This window comes from Micropterus dolomieu, linkage group LG13 (genome assembly GCF_021292245.1).
Source record: "Micropterus dolomieu isolate WLL.071019.BEF.003 ecotype Adirondacks linkage group LG13, ASM2129224v1, whole genome shotgun sequence".
NCBI lineage: Eukaryota > Metazoa > Chordata > Actinopteri > Centrarchiformes > Centrarchidae > Micropterus > Micropterus dolomieu.
In genome coordinates, this window is record NC_060162.1 from 24,524,276 (window position 1) to 24,543,076 (window position 18,801).

General features: G+C 41.4%; 1 protein-coding gene across 4 annotated transcripts in view; it reads right to left on the bottom strand.

Moving 5' to 3' along the window:
* tjp2a (tight junction protein 2a (zona occludens 2)) overlaps window positions 1-18,801 on the bottom strand; it is a 50,797-nt gene that overhangs the window by 4,270 nt on the left and 27,726 nt on the right. For 2 of the 4 annotated variants that reach the window (XM_046066128.1, XM_046066124.1), the window contains 20 exons: window positions 18,431-18,484; window positions 13,810-13,934; window positions 12,973-13,075; window positions 12,010-12,754; window positions 11,472-11,575; window positions 10,735-10,888; window positions 9,432-9,543; window positions 8,838-8,968; window positions 8,644-8,725; window positions 8,339-8,489; window positions 7,947-8,055; window positions 5,683-5,902; window positions 5,154-5,341; window positions 4,949-5,044; window positions 4,722-4,801; window positions 4,430-4,640; window positions 3,398-3,498; window positions 3,004-3,228; window positions 2,751-2,855; window positions 59-241 (listed from right to left, as the gene is read on the bottom strand). In XM_046066128.1, the coding sequence (XP_045922084.1) occupies window positions 59-241; window positions 2,751-2,855; window positions 3,004-3,228; window positions 3,398-3,498; window positions 4,430-4,640; window positions 4,722-4,801; window positions 4,949-5,044; window positions 5,154-5,341; window positions 5,683-5,902; window positions 7,947-8,055; window positions 8,339-8,489; window positions 8,644-8,725; window positions 8,838-8,968; window positions 9,432-9,543; window positions 10,735-10,888; window positions 11,472-11,575; window positions 12,010-12,754; window positions 12,973-13,075; window positions 13,810-13,934; window positions 18,431-18,484 (3,279 nt within the window). The remainder of the gene's footprint in view (window positions 1-58; window positions 242-2,750; window positions 2,856-3,003; window positions 3,229-3,397; window positions 3,499-4,429; window positions 4,641-4,721; window positions 4,802-4,948; window positions 5,045-5,153; window positions 5,342-5,682; window positions 5,903-7,946; window positions 8,056-8,338; window positions 8,490-8,643; window positions 8,726-8,837; window positions 8,969-9,431; window positions 9,544-10,734; window positions 10,889-11,471; window positions 11,576-12,009; window positions 12,755-12,972; window positions 13,076-13,809; window positions 13,935-18,430; window positions 18,485-18,801) is intronic. The other 2 variants (XM_046066126.1, XM_046066125.1) reach the window with 1 other exon arrangement.

The following is an 18,801-nucleotide window of genomic DNA, read 5'->3' on the forward strand; positions in this document are numbered from 1 at the left end:
ATAGTAATAATAATATAGTGGATATTAACAGGTTGGAATAGAAACTAATTTGTCTCACCTTGCCCAGGAAGGATGTTGCGGCGGGGTCCTCCTCCTCCGGCTGGTTCAGACGGGTGACGGGGGGCTTCTGGGCCACAGGAGGGGGAGGCGGCTTGTTTCCGCCCGCTGCGTCACTGCTGATGGTGCTGCTGGAGTGTGAATCATAGCTGCGTGATGACTCAGTCCGAGTCTGAGCCCGCACCTGTCACAGGAAAGGTATGTTCATATTTGGACCATTTGAAACCGTTATTTAGCTGCCTGATGGGTTCTGGTGAGGATGTCCTGCTTCAGCACGGTGCTCCTTCACATTAAAACGCCTGTTCAGACCTGCGAGCTTCTGTTCTGCACTTCTAGGTGTGTTTTAAAGGTCCAGTGTGTAATATTTCTGAGGCTCTATCGACAGAAATGCAATATAAGATCCATAACTATGTTTTCAGTGGTGTGTAAAGTCCTTACATAATGAACCGTTATGTTTTTATTATCTTAGAATGAGACATTTATATCTACATAACCGCGGGCACCCCCTGCTGTGGAGGTCGCTGTATTTTGTCGTCATGTTTCTACCATAGCCGACAACGAACAAACACGTCATCATCACGGCGTTCTTCTTCTGCTTGTGTAATTCCGGTAGTGTAGATGTAGATGTCCGTCACTACATTGAATACTTACAAAGAAGGAAATAATAATAGTAATGTACAGTCCCTGTGTAGTCCTCTGGTTTATTAGAAGTAAGAAGAGAAGTGACATTTGGACAAATGAAGGAGCACACACGTGTTATTTAGCACGAGAGCTGACAGCACAGACGGCGTTGGGACAGACAACAGAAATCACGGATTTTGTGGATTTTCCCAGATGGAAGGCCATAACGTTAATGTGGGACAGATGTTTTCAAAGCGGAGCTGAAGTTGTCTGTTTTCTGCTGGACAGGTAATTAACTTTATTAAATTAACTCAGACTTTAGCGATGCAAATGAAAGCTGGTCATAATCACAGAGAGCCGTGACATGTTTCCCCTGTCAGTGGTGTGAAATATGGATTAATTTCATGTCGCCTACTTATTCTCCAGCCTGTGGTTTGGCTTTGTCGGTTACCTTAGCGAGACAATCAGCTGATCAGTAACGTTAACTGGCAATAAAACCTTAGCTTAGAGCATGGAAGCATCAGCCAGCTAAGCTTTTACTGACTGGTAGAAAAACATTTATTGTTAGTTGGATTGGTTTATTCTCCAGCGCTGTGCTTTGGCTTTGTATGTTACGTTCGTTAGAATCAGCTGATTGCTAATTGGCAATAAAACGGCAGCTTCCAGCATCGAAGCTCAGATTAGCCTGCTAAATTTGGAAAAAAATATGTTTTTGGATTGTAACTTCATGTAGTTCTTCTCCAGCTTGTTGTGGCTTTGTTACATGAACAGAAATGTGCAGTTACCTTCCTGAGACAAACAGCTCAGGGAAGCTCAGACCAGCAGCTAAACTTCACATTTTACTGCCCTGGTAGAACACATGTATTTCTTTTTACTGCTAATGGTGATATGTAACAAGACCGTGTCCCTATCAAGTGACCAATAATAAATACTTTCCGAATTTGCATTAAAAAAATGTTATTGGATATTGCTTCCCACTGTGCACACAAATGTGTAATTTGTACTTTCACATGCTAAATGCCCATTAAAAACGTTGCACCGTAAACTGAAATTATGGCTGTCAGTACTACTTTGTGTTTCTGTTGTATTTCAAAAAATTCTAAAATACATTTTAATATTATTTACAGATTGCTTATCTAATTAAACAAAGCGAGAGGATCTTTGATAATTGACTATGCCTTTGTAAACTTTATGTATTATATGGTTTATAATGGACTGTGGTGCAGAAACAGTGAGGCTTACATTGTCCTGGTATCTGTCAGTGGTCATACTTGATGCACTAGATGTGATAGTTTTTGATTTACTTTGGTATATTAGTCCAGACGAGCCAAAGCTCCAAAGATGTAAAATAATGTGTTACAGGAGTATCATGTAGCACTTCATTTCTTCATGTGGCTGTTTATTAATGAAAAAGTAACAATAATATTAAAAATAAAACATGGTTTTACATCATTTATATAATTTCTTAATGTATCTAGAAGAAAACTAATTTCTTGAATGGCAATCTCTTATCTCATAGATCTTTGTCCTGTCTCCGTAGCTATACTGCTCGCTTGGGTAGGGAAAGGGAGGTGCAATTCGCAACCCTCACTACTAGATGTCACTAGAACTTAAACACTGAACCTTTAAAGGCTGGTCCAAGGATTCAAGTAAAAAGGTTTTAACATTTTTATCTCTCTCTTGCTCTCTCTCGAAAAATAATGTGCAGATGGCTTTTACTTGATTTTCTTTGAATAACTCCTGAAGCAAAAAAAAAATTTTTTTATTTATTTACTTTCATATTTATGTTTTCATTTACTTATCTGCTTTATTATTAATATGAGTACTGGATTAATTATTTGTTGTTGACATTTTATGTCTATGTATTTAGCTCAATGTGTAATTTTGTACTGTTTTGAACATATGTTCTTAATAAAATTTGCTACATTCAAAACTAGTTCCAATATCTTTTTTCCAATCGTAGCTCCCAACTAATTTCCTGTCTGAATTTGACATACTTTGGTATTACTCATTACAGGAAAAGTGTAGATATAGAGATTTTGGGGAGGAAGAGTGGGGGGGGGGGTTCTTACCTTCGGGGGTTCAGGGACAAATGAGGGGGGAGGGCTGGGCTCTCTGTTTGTCTTCTCCCTGCTCCCTGCCCTTCTTATACGAACCCGGGGTTCAGGGTGAGGTTTCTACACACACGCACACACACACACACACACACACACACACACACACGGGTTGTCACGGTCAGATTGTGCAAACACACACATTTTTAAACATGTGACAATTAAAAGGGGGGCTCTCAGTATTTCATATGGTATCAGCGGGCATTCCCACCTCATCTGGCAGTACGGGCTCAGATGATCGACTGATGGCCGACACCGGCTGGAGCTCGTCCAATGGCTCGTCCAGCTCATTGTCAGTGTAAGCCCCGCCCTCATCCGCTGTGTCTTCGTAGTCGCTGTTCAGGCGGCTGTCCATGCTCAGGTAGTCTGCGCTCATCGTTGATAGGTAGGACATGCGGTCGTCATGGAGATCCAGGTCCTCCTCTGAACCGTCCAACTGAGGAGAGGAAGTGACAAACTCAATTCTGGGTGTGTTCTGACTCACATAACTGCAATGTTCATGCAATGGTCTATTCTTGGAGCCCATTAAACTTACGTGAAAACATATGTCATTTTTTAAATGTCTATCAACAGCAGTTTGTCATTTACACATAAAAAAAACTCACCTTGCCCTCACACACCCACACAGCTCTGTCCTGCTGCTCCTGAATGGAATCTTTCACGCTGCCGTACCATGCGTCGTTGGCCGAGTTCAGGTTGATTGTCGCTAGACATGTGCGCAAAACAAACAAACACACACCACAAGTTAGGCCAAGATCACCAATAATATGTCAGTTAATCAGTGTGAACCTTAATGATACACAAAAAGCGGAATGGCTCTTGTATTTGCGGTTTCACTCATGCCTGAGGTAGGCTGGTGGCATTAAGGACCTTGCCTAAGGCAGATGTGGCAAAATGGCAAAATGGAAGACACCTCCTAAGGTAGTTGAGAATGACCAAGCTAAGATCCTGTGGGAGATCCAGACTGACAAACTGGTGATCGACAAACAGCAGAAGAAGGCTGCAGCGATAGAAGTGGCAATCCCAGGCGACAGCAACATCAAGAAGAAGGAACACGAGAAGCTTGAGAAATACCAAGGGCTGAAAGAGGAGCTAGAAAAGGTGTGGAAAGTAAGAGCAACAGTGGTGCCAGTGGTAATCGGACCACTGGGGGCCGTGACCCCCAAACTGGGAGAGTGGCTACAGCAGATTCCAGGTAAAACATCAGAGGTCTCTGTCCAGAAGAGTGCAGTCCAAGGAACAGCTAAGATACTGCGCAGAACCCTCAAACTCCCAGGCCTCTGGTAGAGGACCTGAGCTTGAGGATGACACGTACCACCCCGCGAGGAGGGTGAGAGGGTGATTTTTTTTTATATTATATATGACTGCAATGTTAAATCTGTGGAGTACTCTTAAGTTGAAGGTGGTGAGACAATAACAATTTCCTGAACAAAATCTTTACAAAAGTAAAGAAAAGGCAGCTAAAGGAACTGAGGAGTGAAGATTCAGTTACGTCTCTTGCATCCTTTATTAAAAATAATGGTTTAAAAGAGCATTTTCTTGATCTTTGTCTTGTTTTTTTTTTTTACTTGTACACCTTGTAACTTTTATACAATTATTATTGTCAGAATAACAGCCATTCTCCTAATAAAACCTACCAGTGAAAAGGTGTGAGCAGGTCTTCCTCAGCTTGACCGCCTGCTCATACAGTTTGCGTGCACTGCGGGAAGAGCCGGGTACGAGGCGGTTCCTCATGGTCTTGACGCCTTGTTTGCTGTCTGGGTTCAGAAAGATGACAATGGGATACCACTGGGTGTAGTTCAGAGTGTCCACAGCTTTGGGAGTCACGTCCAGCAGAGCGTGGCGGTCCTGAGGAAACGGGGAGGTGGATGAAGTTTAGATGATTTTTACAGTATTCTCATGAAGCTGCATTTTGGTTTAATAGTATACCTGTTCAATGATTTGTCTGATGGTGTTTAGTCTCACTACTCCGGAGGATTTTTCACTTCCTGCATCCTTCGGCTCCGTTTCTTGGGAAAGAAATGATACATGAGCAAGAATTCGTCATCCTAAAATACTTTCACAAATTCAATATTTATGTTAAACTACACAGGCACACAGAGTGTTCTCCATACATTTTAAAACTTCAATGAAGAGGTGATAATGTAAGCACTTACTGGCGACGACAAACATGTTCGGCATGTCGTTGGCCAGTTTTTCATTCACTGCATCGGAAATAGGGCCAAATATCACCACAGGTCTCCTGAAACCAGCTGAAACAAACAAACAGAACACACACTTAGCTACAAGTACACAGGATAAACAAATGACTGCAAAATACATTCCGTGTCAAACTGTAGAATAAACTTTTTTTGGGGGTACCTTCACGTAACACCACTCTCTCGTAGGCAGGGAATCGTGTTGTGACCGGAGCTGCGCTCAGGTCCTCCCTGCTCTTGCGCATGTCTTTCTTCTTTGCGGCCCTTTGACCTCTCAACCTCCAGAAGTCTCCTCTGTCGTTGCCTGATGCTGCCCGAGCAGCATTCTGGGCGTTGGACATTTGCTCTGCTCTGTAACACAAAATAAAAAGTTGTTTTAGTCAGCACCACATCTAATAACCAATTGTGTTTGGTCATTCTTAAAGTTTCAACTTTCCACCCTACATGGTTTGTATGTCTCTTGAGGAAGCAGAGACCTTGTTATGCTGGACCGTAGAGCTGATCTGAGCAATCAGTTGTAGCCAACTGATCCAAAACCAGTTAATCACTGGAATTTGTGCTACCATGACCAACACTAACATTACAGATTTTTTATATATATATATATATATATATATATATATATAAATAAATAATAGTACCAATTATTTTAACAAATACCCTACATACATGACCACCGTCCCTGCACATACCTGCTCTTGTTGGGGATAATTCCTTTCTCCAGCAGCTGGTTGTCTTTGTCAGAGCGGATTGCCAGCCAGTTGCCTAGTTTGCCATCATAAAGTGTGTCTGTCACTTTGAAAATGTCTCCTCTGGTGAAAGGAAGACTTTGAGGAGCCTCCTTCTCATACTCAAAGTGGGTCCTGATGAAGAAAGAGTCGCCTCTGCCAGATGCTAAAATGTCCTTGTACACTGAAAGAAGACAAATGGTGGGGGGCACCCGGTCATTCTGGGCCTATCTACTCACTGAAAGTAAATGTAAATGCTCTGTATTGGTATAGCACCTTCACACACATTCATAACTGAGCCTAAGTGCTCAAACAGAATCTAACATTCACACACATTAAGTGGGGTGGCATTAAGCCATCGGGGGCAATTCGGGGTTCAGTATCTTGCCCAAGGACACTTCAACATGCAGCCTGGAGGAGCCGGGGATTGAACCTCCAATCTTCCAATTAACAAGCTCTGCCACATGAGCCACACTGAGTATAACAAGGCATAATCCTACTACTGACCTTGAAGGTCTAGTACTAAAGACCATAAAACTACAAAAACAACTAGGGTTGTGACAATATCAGAAATTTAGTAGTCAATACCAATACGAGTGAAATTCCATTAATCACGATACCAAATTCAATACGGTTAAAAACAAAACAATAAATCCCACGTACTGCAAACATACACTCTTTAATTAAAACATTTGAACCTTATAAAAAAAATAACAAATAACAGCTGTGAGAATTGTGAGTGGATGTGGATGTTCAGGACAGAGGGAAGGTGGTTTGATGTCAAAATATTCATAAATGAGCAAGCTATTGGAATTACAACATTACAATGTGCATAACTAATGAATTAATACATTTTCTTAACTTTTTAACTTAACTAGTCACAGGTGTGAAATGCTTAAGGGTGGTAACGATTACCAAGAAGCATGGACACTAATTATTTGCAGCGATGCTTCGTTTAATCCATATAATTTTATAGCGCACTGTTTTGCACGGACAATTGCACAGTTGCACAGTTGCACATCGCGCTTACATTGTGATCAAGTGAACACAACATGATTGTGATGGCGCTGTTTGCAAAGTGGAGGAAGAGAGAGAAAATAGCATGGGACGAAGTCCAAGGAGCGGACCCCAAACAAGGTAACAGTAAGACAAAAAAGTAATTGAAGATTGAAATGGGTCGTATTGCACTTTTAAGACGGTCCCTAACTCTGCCTACAGTGACAGTCACAACATTCAGTTCTTTGCGCTCGTCATCTTTAGTGATTTTGAGTTGATCACAACAGTGAAATGTCTGCCTAAATTAGCTCTCCAACATATCACAAAACTGAGAGAAACCGAGGCTTTGACCCGGAGCTACGAAGGTATCGGACACGAAAACCGACAAATGTTAAATCTTAAACTGAACCCTGGTCTCCATACACGACGGTGCGATCGCTGCAGCTGCACTTGTCGGCATCGTCCACGCGTTGGAACCCCGGTACCTAGAAAAATGAGTACCGTCATATTTCCAGAATTTTGGTATCGACTTGACATCCCGCTAACAACTAAAACTATATAAATGACTCAACCTGACGGTGGATTTGGTGTACCTCTGGGTTCAATTAGGAGTACATTGCTTTTATCAATCTACACAGTGCATCTCTGTAAATGTATTCAAAAATCTAGCATAAATATTTATTGCTATACAGACACACCCAACTTTATACTGTCATTGGTGTGGACAGTTCACTGAATCTGCTATATATTGATTGTGCATCTTAATTTGGACTTCCACTACAAAAGCTGTTGAATTTATGTTAGCCTTTTTATGCCTTTTAAGTATATGCACAGGTGTTTGTCAACTTTAGTGTGCGCTCGTATTTATCTGCTGCATTTAGCTTTCATTTTCAAAAAATCTGTTATCAATAGCAATATATATTTCTATTAGTTTCATTAGCAGCTATTATCTATATAGCAGGCATGCATAAATCCGACACTGATATTGGCCCTGACTCAAACAGCTCGATATAGGGCTGACCTATTCAATTCAATTAAGTGAAATCTGATGTTTACATACACATAAATGATTCCGAGTCTCTTCCTCACAGTGAGGAATACAGTTTATTAATTTTACACCGGTATCGGACCGCTACTTAGCATCGGCCGATACCCAAAACCCAGGTATAGGTATCAGTATCGGGTATAGGGGAGGGAAAAAGTCTGATCAATACATCCCCACTACACAGTACCTTCAGGTTTCCGTTGAGAAAGAATAGTTACATCTTCTCCTTTCGGAATGTCTAGGAGGTAGAGGACAGCATCTTCACGCACCATGCCTCTGAAGTCCATGTTGTTCACCTGAAACAGATAAAACAGACAAGAAATACCATTAGAACAAGTGGTATAGTATACTGTAGAATAGACTTAAATACAACATGGCCAGCAGATCAAATAGGCCATTTTCACACAAAGGAATAAGATACCAGATCACTGGCACTCCAGTTAATGAAGGGCTGCTAACTTCTCAGTTAAGGTTTAGGTACCTACACCCTGGGTCTGGGTCTAATGAGGATCTTGATTGTGCCGTTGAGCCATCTGAGTGTTTTATCTGCAGGTGTTTGAGGAATAAAAGAAGTCTCACCTTCATGATCTGATCTCCTGTGACGAGACCTTCCTGCTCGGCCGCGCTATCTTCCTGAACGCCAGCGATGAAGATGCCGACATCATTCCCCCCCGCCAGCCTCAGACCCACGCTGTCACCTTTTTGGAAACGCACCATCATTGTGTTCGGCCTGGACGATGAAAGCAAAACTCCATTACACATAGTCCCAAAAAGTGGAAGGAAAAAAGAAAGAAATTCATAAACAATCCTTATTATGGTCTCTGGCTTAGATGTGTGGTCAGAAATCTAGACAGTGTCACCCTCATAACATGCGATGCACTGACCCATATACTTCTTGGTCCTCTATGCTCGGCTTCAGTGGCACCTTAGGAGGAGCACGAACCTTTGGGACAGTGACCACCGGTACTGCAGAAACAGAAAAGAAACATCATGTTTTCAAGGTGCAGCATTCACAGCTTTGATCATGATCAAAGCTTTGTAAAGCTTTGATCATGATCAGAAGGAGACACGCGTTTACCTGGTGGTGTTTCTGCGCGCGGTTCCTCCCTCTCTGCCTGCAAAGGGGGCATATCTTCAACAGCTCGGTCGGGAACTCTGAATGGTGTCGGCATGGCTCCCATTTTTGCCAGCCTGTTGGGTGGGTCCTCTCTGGTAATGTCACAAAGTAAAGTATCATGATATGTCAAATCTCTAATAGGATGATCTAGGACAACCGCCAAGCCTGAGCCACAAAAGGTCCCGTCAGTCAATACTGTCAAGATGAAGGCAAAACGGCTGACAAAAAATAAATAAATATACAGACAAGTCAAACGTTACAGCACTTATGCTATGCAGAGAAATTCCTAGTCATATTAAAATCCACAAGATAAGAAGATGATAATTATCACCACTGGAATTCCATTCATCAGATTTATTGTGATGATTGGGCTAAGCCTAAGGAAGCATAAATAAACATAATCCTGCATTATCCTGATTTGTCTGCTGTATTTAACAGCACAGATAATAAAAACACTGGGAAATCTTAGTAAAGCAGTATTATAAATCCAGCAGTTCAATATTTAGGCAGGGGAAACACTTCCTTCACGTGGCGGAAGATTTAATGACACCTTACCTGGGCTTCTCTCTAAGCCTCTCATTGGATGAGTGGGAGGAGAGGTCGGAGTGGTGGCCCCGCCTGTCATCCTGTGGAGAGTAGGAGCGGTACGACTCGATCTCTGAGATATCTGCAACACACAACAACAAACTGTCTATGAGGTCTTTGGCTTCCGTAGTGTCTTCATGTTCAGGTAAACAGTAAAAACCATGTCTGGAAGAGTAAAGTGTTTAATTTCTCCCTGATGGGTTTCCTTTTCGTTCTTTTTCTTGTTTTTTTAAATACATAATGTGGCTTTTACACGACTGAAATGGCCCACAGGTCATGGAAGCAGAAAAGGCACAAACACACAAAGGTGCAACACAAATGAAGGTCACATTCCTACACAAAGTGGAGCACGCCCAGTAATTATATGTGCCAGCTCCACGGATCTTGATCATACACTGAACTACGACAAGCACTTTAAACTTAGATATAAAGGCTAGATTGCATTAGCATGGCAGGATTGATGAAGTGCAGCAATAAAATTACAAAGCAAAATTAGATGTAGATGCAAAACAGGTGATCTGAAGCTTGCTGAGCTGAAAATCTGTACTCACACGCACAATCAGTCCCTATTTTCTTAGAGATCTTTACAGAGAGGGGTCCTGGATGACAGAAACCAGAGGGCTGCTGTGGGGCTAACCTTAACATAATGAAATTCTGTTATATCCAATAGCAGGATTATGACGGGGGATTAGATCACCCTGCCTAAAGCTAGTGAGCATTTTCACACATAGACACACACTCTCTCACTCACACACACACACACACACACACACAAACACACACCGTCCCAAAACCAGACAAAATGGGTCACAAGTCTTCCGGATATACCCCCCCCCCCGGCAAACATTTGGTCAGCGAACAATCCACTCACACCACTTATCTACATTGGTTCTGACCAATCACAGCATGTCATCTGGTCATGTGACATTAAAATCAGGTATAAAAGAGTGGGTAATCACAACGGTGGAGGAATGATGACGGTTTGGTGAATCTCTGGTTAGCTCACAGTACTGCAATGTAAAATATTTGGACACATTAAGTATTTCAAGAATACTAAAAACTGATGTGAGTAAATCTTTTATTTTATGAAGGGTAAACAGGTTTGGTGGACATTTACAACAACAATAATGGCAATAACGTTTCCACAGTTGATTCATGTGTCGGTATGAAGTTCATACGCAGTGGGTTTTATATGTGATGGTGGTGGCCACTCGCCAGGTTTGCCTCTACAATGGATAGGATCGGCTGCTTTTCAGTTTCGACTGTCGCTCACCATCGAGCTCCGAGTCGCTGTCGACCATCGGGGGGACTCGGATCAGCACCTGCCGTCTGTCCCTCTGCACCACCAGCTGCAGCTTCCCGCGAGACTTCTCGATCAGCTTCCCTGCGTCGCTGAGAGACAGGTTTTCTGTCACTGTACCGTTAATCTGACAGAGGGAGAGAGAGAGTGAGAGAGAGAATTAGGACACATTCAAATTGCTTATCACTGCCCTAACTACAAAGAAACAATGCTCTAGTATGAACCCTGTGCAGTTATGTATTCAGGCAGTGTTGTTCTGCAGATAGAGTGATCATGATAAAATACTGTCAGAGACTTTGATGCTGCCCTGAAATAAAACAAGACAGAGATCTTCTTTTGATTTATTTTTATTAAGATGTGAAAATAATTTTGATATTCAAATGAGTAATTTATTAAGCACAAATGCTAAATATTTTCTTTGTCCAGTCCTCAAGTGTGAGGATTTGCTCCTCTATTCTTTTTTATTTAATTCTAAATTGAATATCTTTTGTTTTGGAGTGTTGATCAAAACAATAAGCTTTTTGAAAACATCCCATTTGCCTCTGGAAACTTGTCATGAGCATATTTCAGTATTTTTGACATTTACAGGAGTCAAATATTAAACAAAATGAGACAGTGAGGGAGATTAATTAATAATGAACATAATCATTTTCAATCCTTTTCTGAAGCCTGCTCACGATCTGCACTTTGAGGACAAACCTTGACCCTACCTTTAATATAATGTCTCCTTCCTGCAAGTTCCCATCTCTGTTGGCAAGCCCTGTGTTGGTCATCTCTTTGATGAAGAGCTGGCTGCCCAGACGCAGGCCATACTCTGGAAAAGATGGTAAAAAAAGAATTTTTACATTTATTAAAAATGCTCTGTCAAAGCATACAATTTTTAGTAGGAAACAGTTTCCCAGATGCCCAAACAGCTGGCATCGAATATCTGATCTGACTGGTGCTCATTTACTTCTTCCAATTCTCTGATCAGACAGTTATGAATATACAGTAAATATATCTTCTTCTTCCTCCATGTTCTTTGACAGATGCAATAGTTTTCTCGCTTTGGCATTGGTACAGAAACAGGTAATTTAAAATTTTAAAACGTTTTATAATTTCAAGAAAATACCCCCAGTCCTACTTGCTGTAACAAAAAACAAACTGCGTTATCTGTTTGAAAAAGTACCAACTACATATGTTGTTCCTCAGAATGGAGTCTAACAGCCTAACAATAGTAACTCATAACAAGGTTTGATAGTTTCTCACCTTCGTTGGGCCGGTTCTTCAGCAGCAGTACATTCAGGGGTTTCTCCAGTGGCTCCAGGTCCCGGGCAGGGCGGGGCACAGGTATGGCAATGGAGGGAGGTGATGGCGAGCGTTCCAGACGGTCTCTGCTTCCACTCCGCTTCATTGGCTCGTCGTACTTCCTGGCGTCACTGGGGATGTATTCACGTCCTCGTTCGAAGGCGTGTTGGCCTCGAGGCGGGCTGTGGCTGTCACGTCTGCGCCGCAGGTCTGGGCTGTTGGTGCGGTCCAGTGTTCTCTCACTGCGGTAGCGTCTGTCTGGGCTGTGCTCCCGGTCAAGGGCTCGCTCGCTGCGGTACCGCAGATCTGGACTGTGGTCTCGGTCTAACGTGCGCTCGCTGCGGTACCTTCTGTCTGGGCTGTAGTCGCGTCCGAGCATTGGGGGCCGATCCGGGCTGCGTTCGCTGTCCAAAGTGCGACCTCTGCTGCCGTCTCTCCTGTACGGCCGGTCCGGGCTCAGGTCCCTCTCCGTGCTCCTGCCGCGTTCCCGGCGGTCATATTCCCGCTCACGTGTTTGGTAGCCGGAATCCATGTAGCCTCCCCTCCCTCGTTCCCTCTCCGGGCTGTGGTCTGGCACGCTGTACACACTGCGCCGTTCCGGCTCGTAGTTGTAATCATCATTGTAGTCGTTGTTGAAGACTCTGTCATCAGGTGACGGGGGACGATTCATCAGATTGACTGGAACCTTTCTGGGTCTCTTAACTGTCTGTTGATTAACAGAGACAAAGATTTAATCAATAAAAACATCAAGCTCATACAAACATTAGGAGAGAGAGGGGAATCAATATAAGTGATTACATTTTCCAGACCAGTTTCAAACACACATCATCTTACTCACATTGTAAGCGACTTCAATTAACACTTCATTTATTAAGTAATAAAACAAAAAGTAGGTTCAAACAACAAATCAAAAGCTTCACTTACAATTTTTGCTACTTTGCCACACTTCCTGAGGGTCTGGACAGCAAAGGAGTGGGTGGCCCCCTCCATGGGGATTGCGTTCACCTGCACCACTCGATCACTCTCACTAAACACAAACGGGTTGATATGAGCCGAACATACTAAACTTAACTGAAACAGTTTGTTATTTTAGGTATTCTCAGGGTGCTAAATGTGAATGTTTGGTTTTTGCTGCACAAACACTTTTTAGCAGAGAAAATTTAAAATTTTGACAGTGGGTCACATTAGGCAACCTTCAACTTAATATGACCTCAGTGACCACTTGAAACCACACCACATGCATGATTTGCGACATTGTTGGCAAGTAGGACTCAACCACCTGGGGTTTGGAACCCTGGACATTTGTATCTCCAGAGAAGGTGACTTGATATATCTGCCATCTACAGAATGTTGGCCACATTTTAACGAAGACTTGTAAAGATATAGATGTTAACTGATTTAACATATTTTGAATAATATAGAGTGACACACTTCTGAATTAATTATAAATATTATAAGTGTTCTAAAATGCATAATTTCAAAACCATATGTAATGTCAAAAATTCAAAAAAGATTGGTGCAGTCGGTGCAGTATTTTCTTCCAAGTATCTTTAACTAAGTTTAGATTAGACAATAATAATAATAATAATAATAATAATAATAATAATCTGTCCTAACTGAATGAAATGACTTGAAATAGAGCCGTTACGTTTGTCACTCCAGTAGCATTTCACTAATGACAAACAGTTTCACAGTCTGCAAATGTTTTGAGTTTCAGAGTTCTGGGATTTATACTGAAGGATGACCAATAAAAGTACGCACAACAACAAGCCATCAGCTGGTCCTCCCTGCAGGACGTCCGACACCACAATGGACACCTCGCCACTCTCCTCGTTGGGGTTATCCCGACCACCTGACACTGCGATGCCAAAGCCCATCTTCGGATCCTGAGAGGAAAAAATTAAATCATGTGTAGTCTCCATCTATTCTGTGTCTAAATGTGTGTGTGTGAGCGATCCTGTAATCCCTGTGCGGTGTGTCAGCTCACACAGCATTATCATGGCTGCATGTTTATTGTGCGTGGCGATTAAAGGGATTTTGACTGTGATTGTGATTACAGTTGTGCATAATGGAGTCATGTATGTCTGTACAGCAGTTCAGTGCCTGCAATTTTCTATGGCTTTGCGTGTCCTGTGGCATAAACAGCTACGCTAATGCTCAGCTTCAAAATGTTCTGATGCGTCACATGTGTACATCAGCAAGGGGTGTTTTTCACTTTCAAACAACTGTTTTTAAAGGCTCCTTGCTTTGGAAACGTGTTACGGCGTTGAATGATTCTACCTGCCACTGCTCTAGTTTGCCCAGATGAGATTAGGTCAGAGATTTGATGACCGTGTCTCTTTATCCTCTTCCATCTGTACTTAAAAAAAAAAATAAAAAAAAAAAACTACACACACCACCACACAATTCACCACTTCCCCCTGTCTCTAGCAGATGGCCGTGGAGGCAGAGGGAGGGAGAAAGTGCAAGCAGAGAAACAAACAGGCAAAAAAGTAGCTGAGACAGTCACTCTGCTAGAAAAATCTTAAATATTATTTATTTGCTGTTAATAAAATATTAAGTTAAGAATCAAATCGTTTTGTTTTTAAACTGGAAAATAAAATGTCAGCTTTTCATGATCTGACCCTTGTTTTTACCTTGAAAACAAAAGGTTTTATGAGCCCGAGAGGCCGGCCAGTATTCTCTTCCACACAGAAAGATGGTTTGTAGTTTTTCCAACCAATGTGAAACCACACTGGTATGAAAGGTTTTTAAAAATGACAGCAGACAGTGAAGCCGAGGAAGCCTGTCACTGTTATGTTATTTACACCAGCGGTTGAGGAGAGAGATGATGGGATTTAATGATGTGAAACAAGTTGGAAGTGTGTGTGTGTGTGTGTGTGTGTGTGTGTGTGTGTGTGTGTGTGTGTGTGTGTGTGTGTGTGTGTGTGTGTGTGTGTACTGGAATATCTGATGCCTTTTTTAATAAAGAACCAGTGAAAGAATGGCTCTCTCCCACTGCCACTTGTTACTGTACATAATTCCTATTCAAGTATGACAGGTATTTGATGATTTCTGGTTATTTTTTCCATTGCTGGTAAATGTAACTCTCAGTTATTCAGAAGGACGATGTTTAAGAAGTGTGTCTCTGAAGTTGGATGATAGCTGGGTTCTCTGATCGGTCAGATTGTTTCCAGTCGGTTGAAAGTTAAAGCAACAGATAGTCTAATTTCTTCTTCCAGATGTGTCCACACTTGAGTTAACAAACATCATTTATCAAATCAACCCTTGCTTTGCCATTTAAAAAGTAAAATCCAAAATAGTGCCAGGATTCAAACAGTGCCTCTAAAATCTCAGCCTCTGTGTTCATTTCCTCCATGTTTGTTTTTACTTTGCATCTGGTAATCTGACCGTACAGTACACACATTAACAAAATAAGTTCACCTGTTTATTCGAGTATTGGCTATTGAATATAAATAAATTTTAACTATGTTCAAACAGAAAACATTACTCATTATTCACATAAAGCTCCAGTTCATCTTCTGTCCATTAACATCTGTTTGCAATGTCTGCTACCCGAGATATTTATTAGCTTTGTGTGCTTTATATGTTTTGTGTATGTTGTAATTACTAAAATAAGTTATAACTATATTTTGCTGTACTTGTTAATGTTAATCCTAGTCAGTTCTGTGTGGTAAAGTTATGATTACCATATGCACCTTTACTTTTTCTTAAAAAAAAAAATAAAAAAAAAAGGCAAGAGATGTGAAAAATGCTACTCCGCTAACAAATGGTAGAAGAGACCAAAAAGTACATGCACAAAGCAGAATGTGACAGCTGGCTGTGGCGGGGCTGAGAGTCGGGGGTCACACGCCTGCGGCAGAGGACCTTTTTGCACTAAATCTGCTTTTCTGGCTTCAGTGAACCGCAGCACGAGACAATGAGCTCATCAGCATGATTACCTAAGCTCAACTGGTTTGCTCTGCTCACATAGCCGTACACGTGTTTCACATTAACAGCAGTGTAGAACTTGGTCCACTTGGCTGGTGGCGAGATGTGGCACGAAGATGTAACACGCCTGTAAATAGCGATTATTACTACTATCAACGAGAATGTGTCAGTATCTCATAGTTCATGATTTAACTTAGACAGCATTTTTTTTGGACAAAGGACTTTTATAGTTGCTTACGTTCAAATGACACTAAACACTTGAGACCAGTGGCTTCTGTTAAATAAAACTAGGGTTTTATATTTCTCAAATTACTATATATGGGCCGGATTTATTTATTAACATCTCAAATACTAAGTACTAAATTGAGTGTGCATTCTAAAATATTGCACGTGCAATTGTAGTAACTGTTATGGGTGATCAACTTAGAAGTATTGCGTAGATGACAACAGGAGCAAACACACTTGAGGTGGCAGTATTTAGGGTTTTGCATGTTTTAATGGTTTTCCCCATGGAGAGTCGGGAAAGAAAGCAGCCACCGCATAAAAATGTTTGTTTGTTTCATTCAGTGCATCCCGAGTATGTGGAAATCATATGTACCTGCCATCCTGCCTGAGATTACACTAAGTACTTGGGACAGCACACCTGAAACACTGCTTTGGAAATCCCAGCAGAAACAGCTACAGTATGCTGGAAGGACCCAGACGTGAGGAAATGCCAGCAGATCGTGCTTCATCCAGCCAGAGGGAACAATCACCGACCGTCCACACCGTGCCCGGTCGCTCAGCGATCTCCAGTCCCTGTACACCCCAACGCCCCATTCCCTCTCCGATACCTACAATGGGTTGTGTCGCTTTACGACTGCCGCACTGTGAACAGTTGGTGATCGTTCCCTTTGGCTGGATGAATTTTATACGTGATCCATGCACTACTGCAGCAGGGGGTTCTCCGCAGTGCCACGCAACTGTCTAAATTCTTCCATCTCCCGGAGAAAAGAAGTTAGGTCGAAATGAAATTTGCTGTATTGGCATGAATGTTAATACAACAGTACTCCCAAAGCTTCAAGGAAAATACAAAACAACCCAATTCTATTCATATAGTTCATCGCATAAATAAAATATAATTTTATTTCTATACATTGGATATAGAATAATATCATCTAATATTTTTAATTTCTCTACATGTTCTTTTATTACGGCTGGGTCGCCTTTTCACAACAACAACAGCAGCCATCTCTGCGCAACACTTGGCAGTTTGCACCTTCCTTTCAAACGTATTAAATACAGATGCTGTTGCACTCACATAAAATTGCTTGTAGCCTTGTTAGATCACATTGCTGTAATAAATAAACCTATTTGCATGTTACCCTCCCATTACTTTGCACAATAAAACTGAAACGCCCCCAATTGTATATTCGTTAAGGCAAAAGTAGTAAATGAACAAAAAGTGTTCTCTTGGACAAAGATGTCATTCTGCGTGCACACCGTTCAGATTAGCTTACAATATTAATTTGCTGGTGTCTACTCACGCAAACCTTTATGATGCTGTGGTAATGAGTCAAAATTCCCCCTGCAGAACCCAAGTCCAATCAATGGTCATTCTTACAGCTCAGATTTGGTCTCTACCAACTCTTGATGGAAATATGTGGCTGTTTAGCGGCTAATTGCCCCACTATGTTTACCATAGTTGTATATAGATATATATAAAAAAAAGTTATATAGCCAAAAACGTAATCACGATAAATATCAAATCATTATTTCTTTCAAGTTTAATGGATGATTTTTGCTCCTGAGTGAAGGTTATTGTGGTTTTAAACTATTCTTCATGGTCACAACATGACAAACATTTGCCAAACAGTGAATCACTTTAAAAATTAGAGGTAGAACATTCAAAACAATTATGATAAAATCTTTTCTCACCAAATATGCATGAGTAAAATATGTGAAAGATTTCTCAGTCCCTGTTCCTCAGCAAAATATAATAGAAAAACGAAGTGCTAATTCGTTCGTGATTCAAATGAATTAAATCAAACATTTGTTATATGTTATTGAGGAAAATTATATTGCAATAATTAGCATTATTGTTTTATTGCCCAGCCCTATGATATAGTTGATCTTGCCATGTTGGTTTTCCACACCACCATACAGGGAGCTCCAGCTTTCATCTGACATCTGCTAATTAATCATAATTCTGAGGATTAAACTAATGAATAAATGATTGCATACATTTACTCCAGCTCTCATTCAGAGGACAGGGGAAATGTCTGTTACATGTGTAGTCTGAGTGCGCTTTGCTCTCTTAACCGTTGATGACTGCTGACTGCAACGTGTCAAACTAATAATTTAAATGCATTCCCTGTGAAGGACTGGGTGTAACAGCCTGCACGTTCATGGCTAAAATGTAAATACTGTACTGAGATAAGGTCTGGTATGCTTTGGTGCAGATGGGACTCACCCTCTGCAGGGTCACGGTGTACTGCTCCCACACGGTCTCCTCCATGACCGGGTTCTGTGGACAGAAAGGAAAGATTACCATGGGTAGTTTCATTTCACTGAGCAGATTAATAATGCATTACGTGATGTAACGACAAAGCCAGTTCATTAGCCCGTGCTGTCGTTACACAACCAGGAGCTCCAAGTAGAACAATGGCAGGCCGTTGATGGGTACAAGCTACTACAAGTTTGTCTAAGAAACTTCTCTCTCTCAGCTTGATTAAATATTGATGAGAACCCCTGAACATCAGTTAGCTTTCTTTAACAAGCTCTTGAAAACAATTCAAGATGAAAGCGCCTTCTCTGACAGACTGTTCCATTAAAACACCAGCA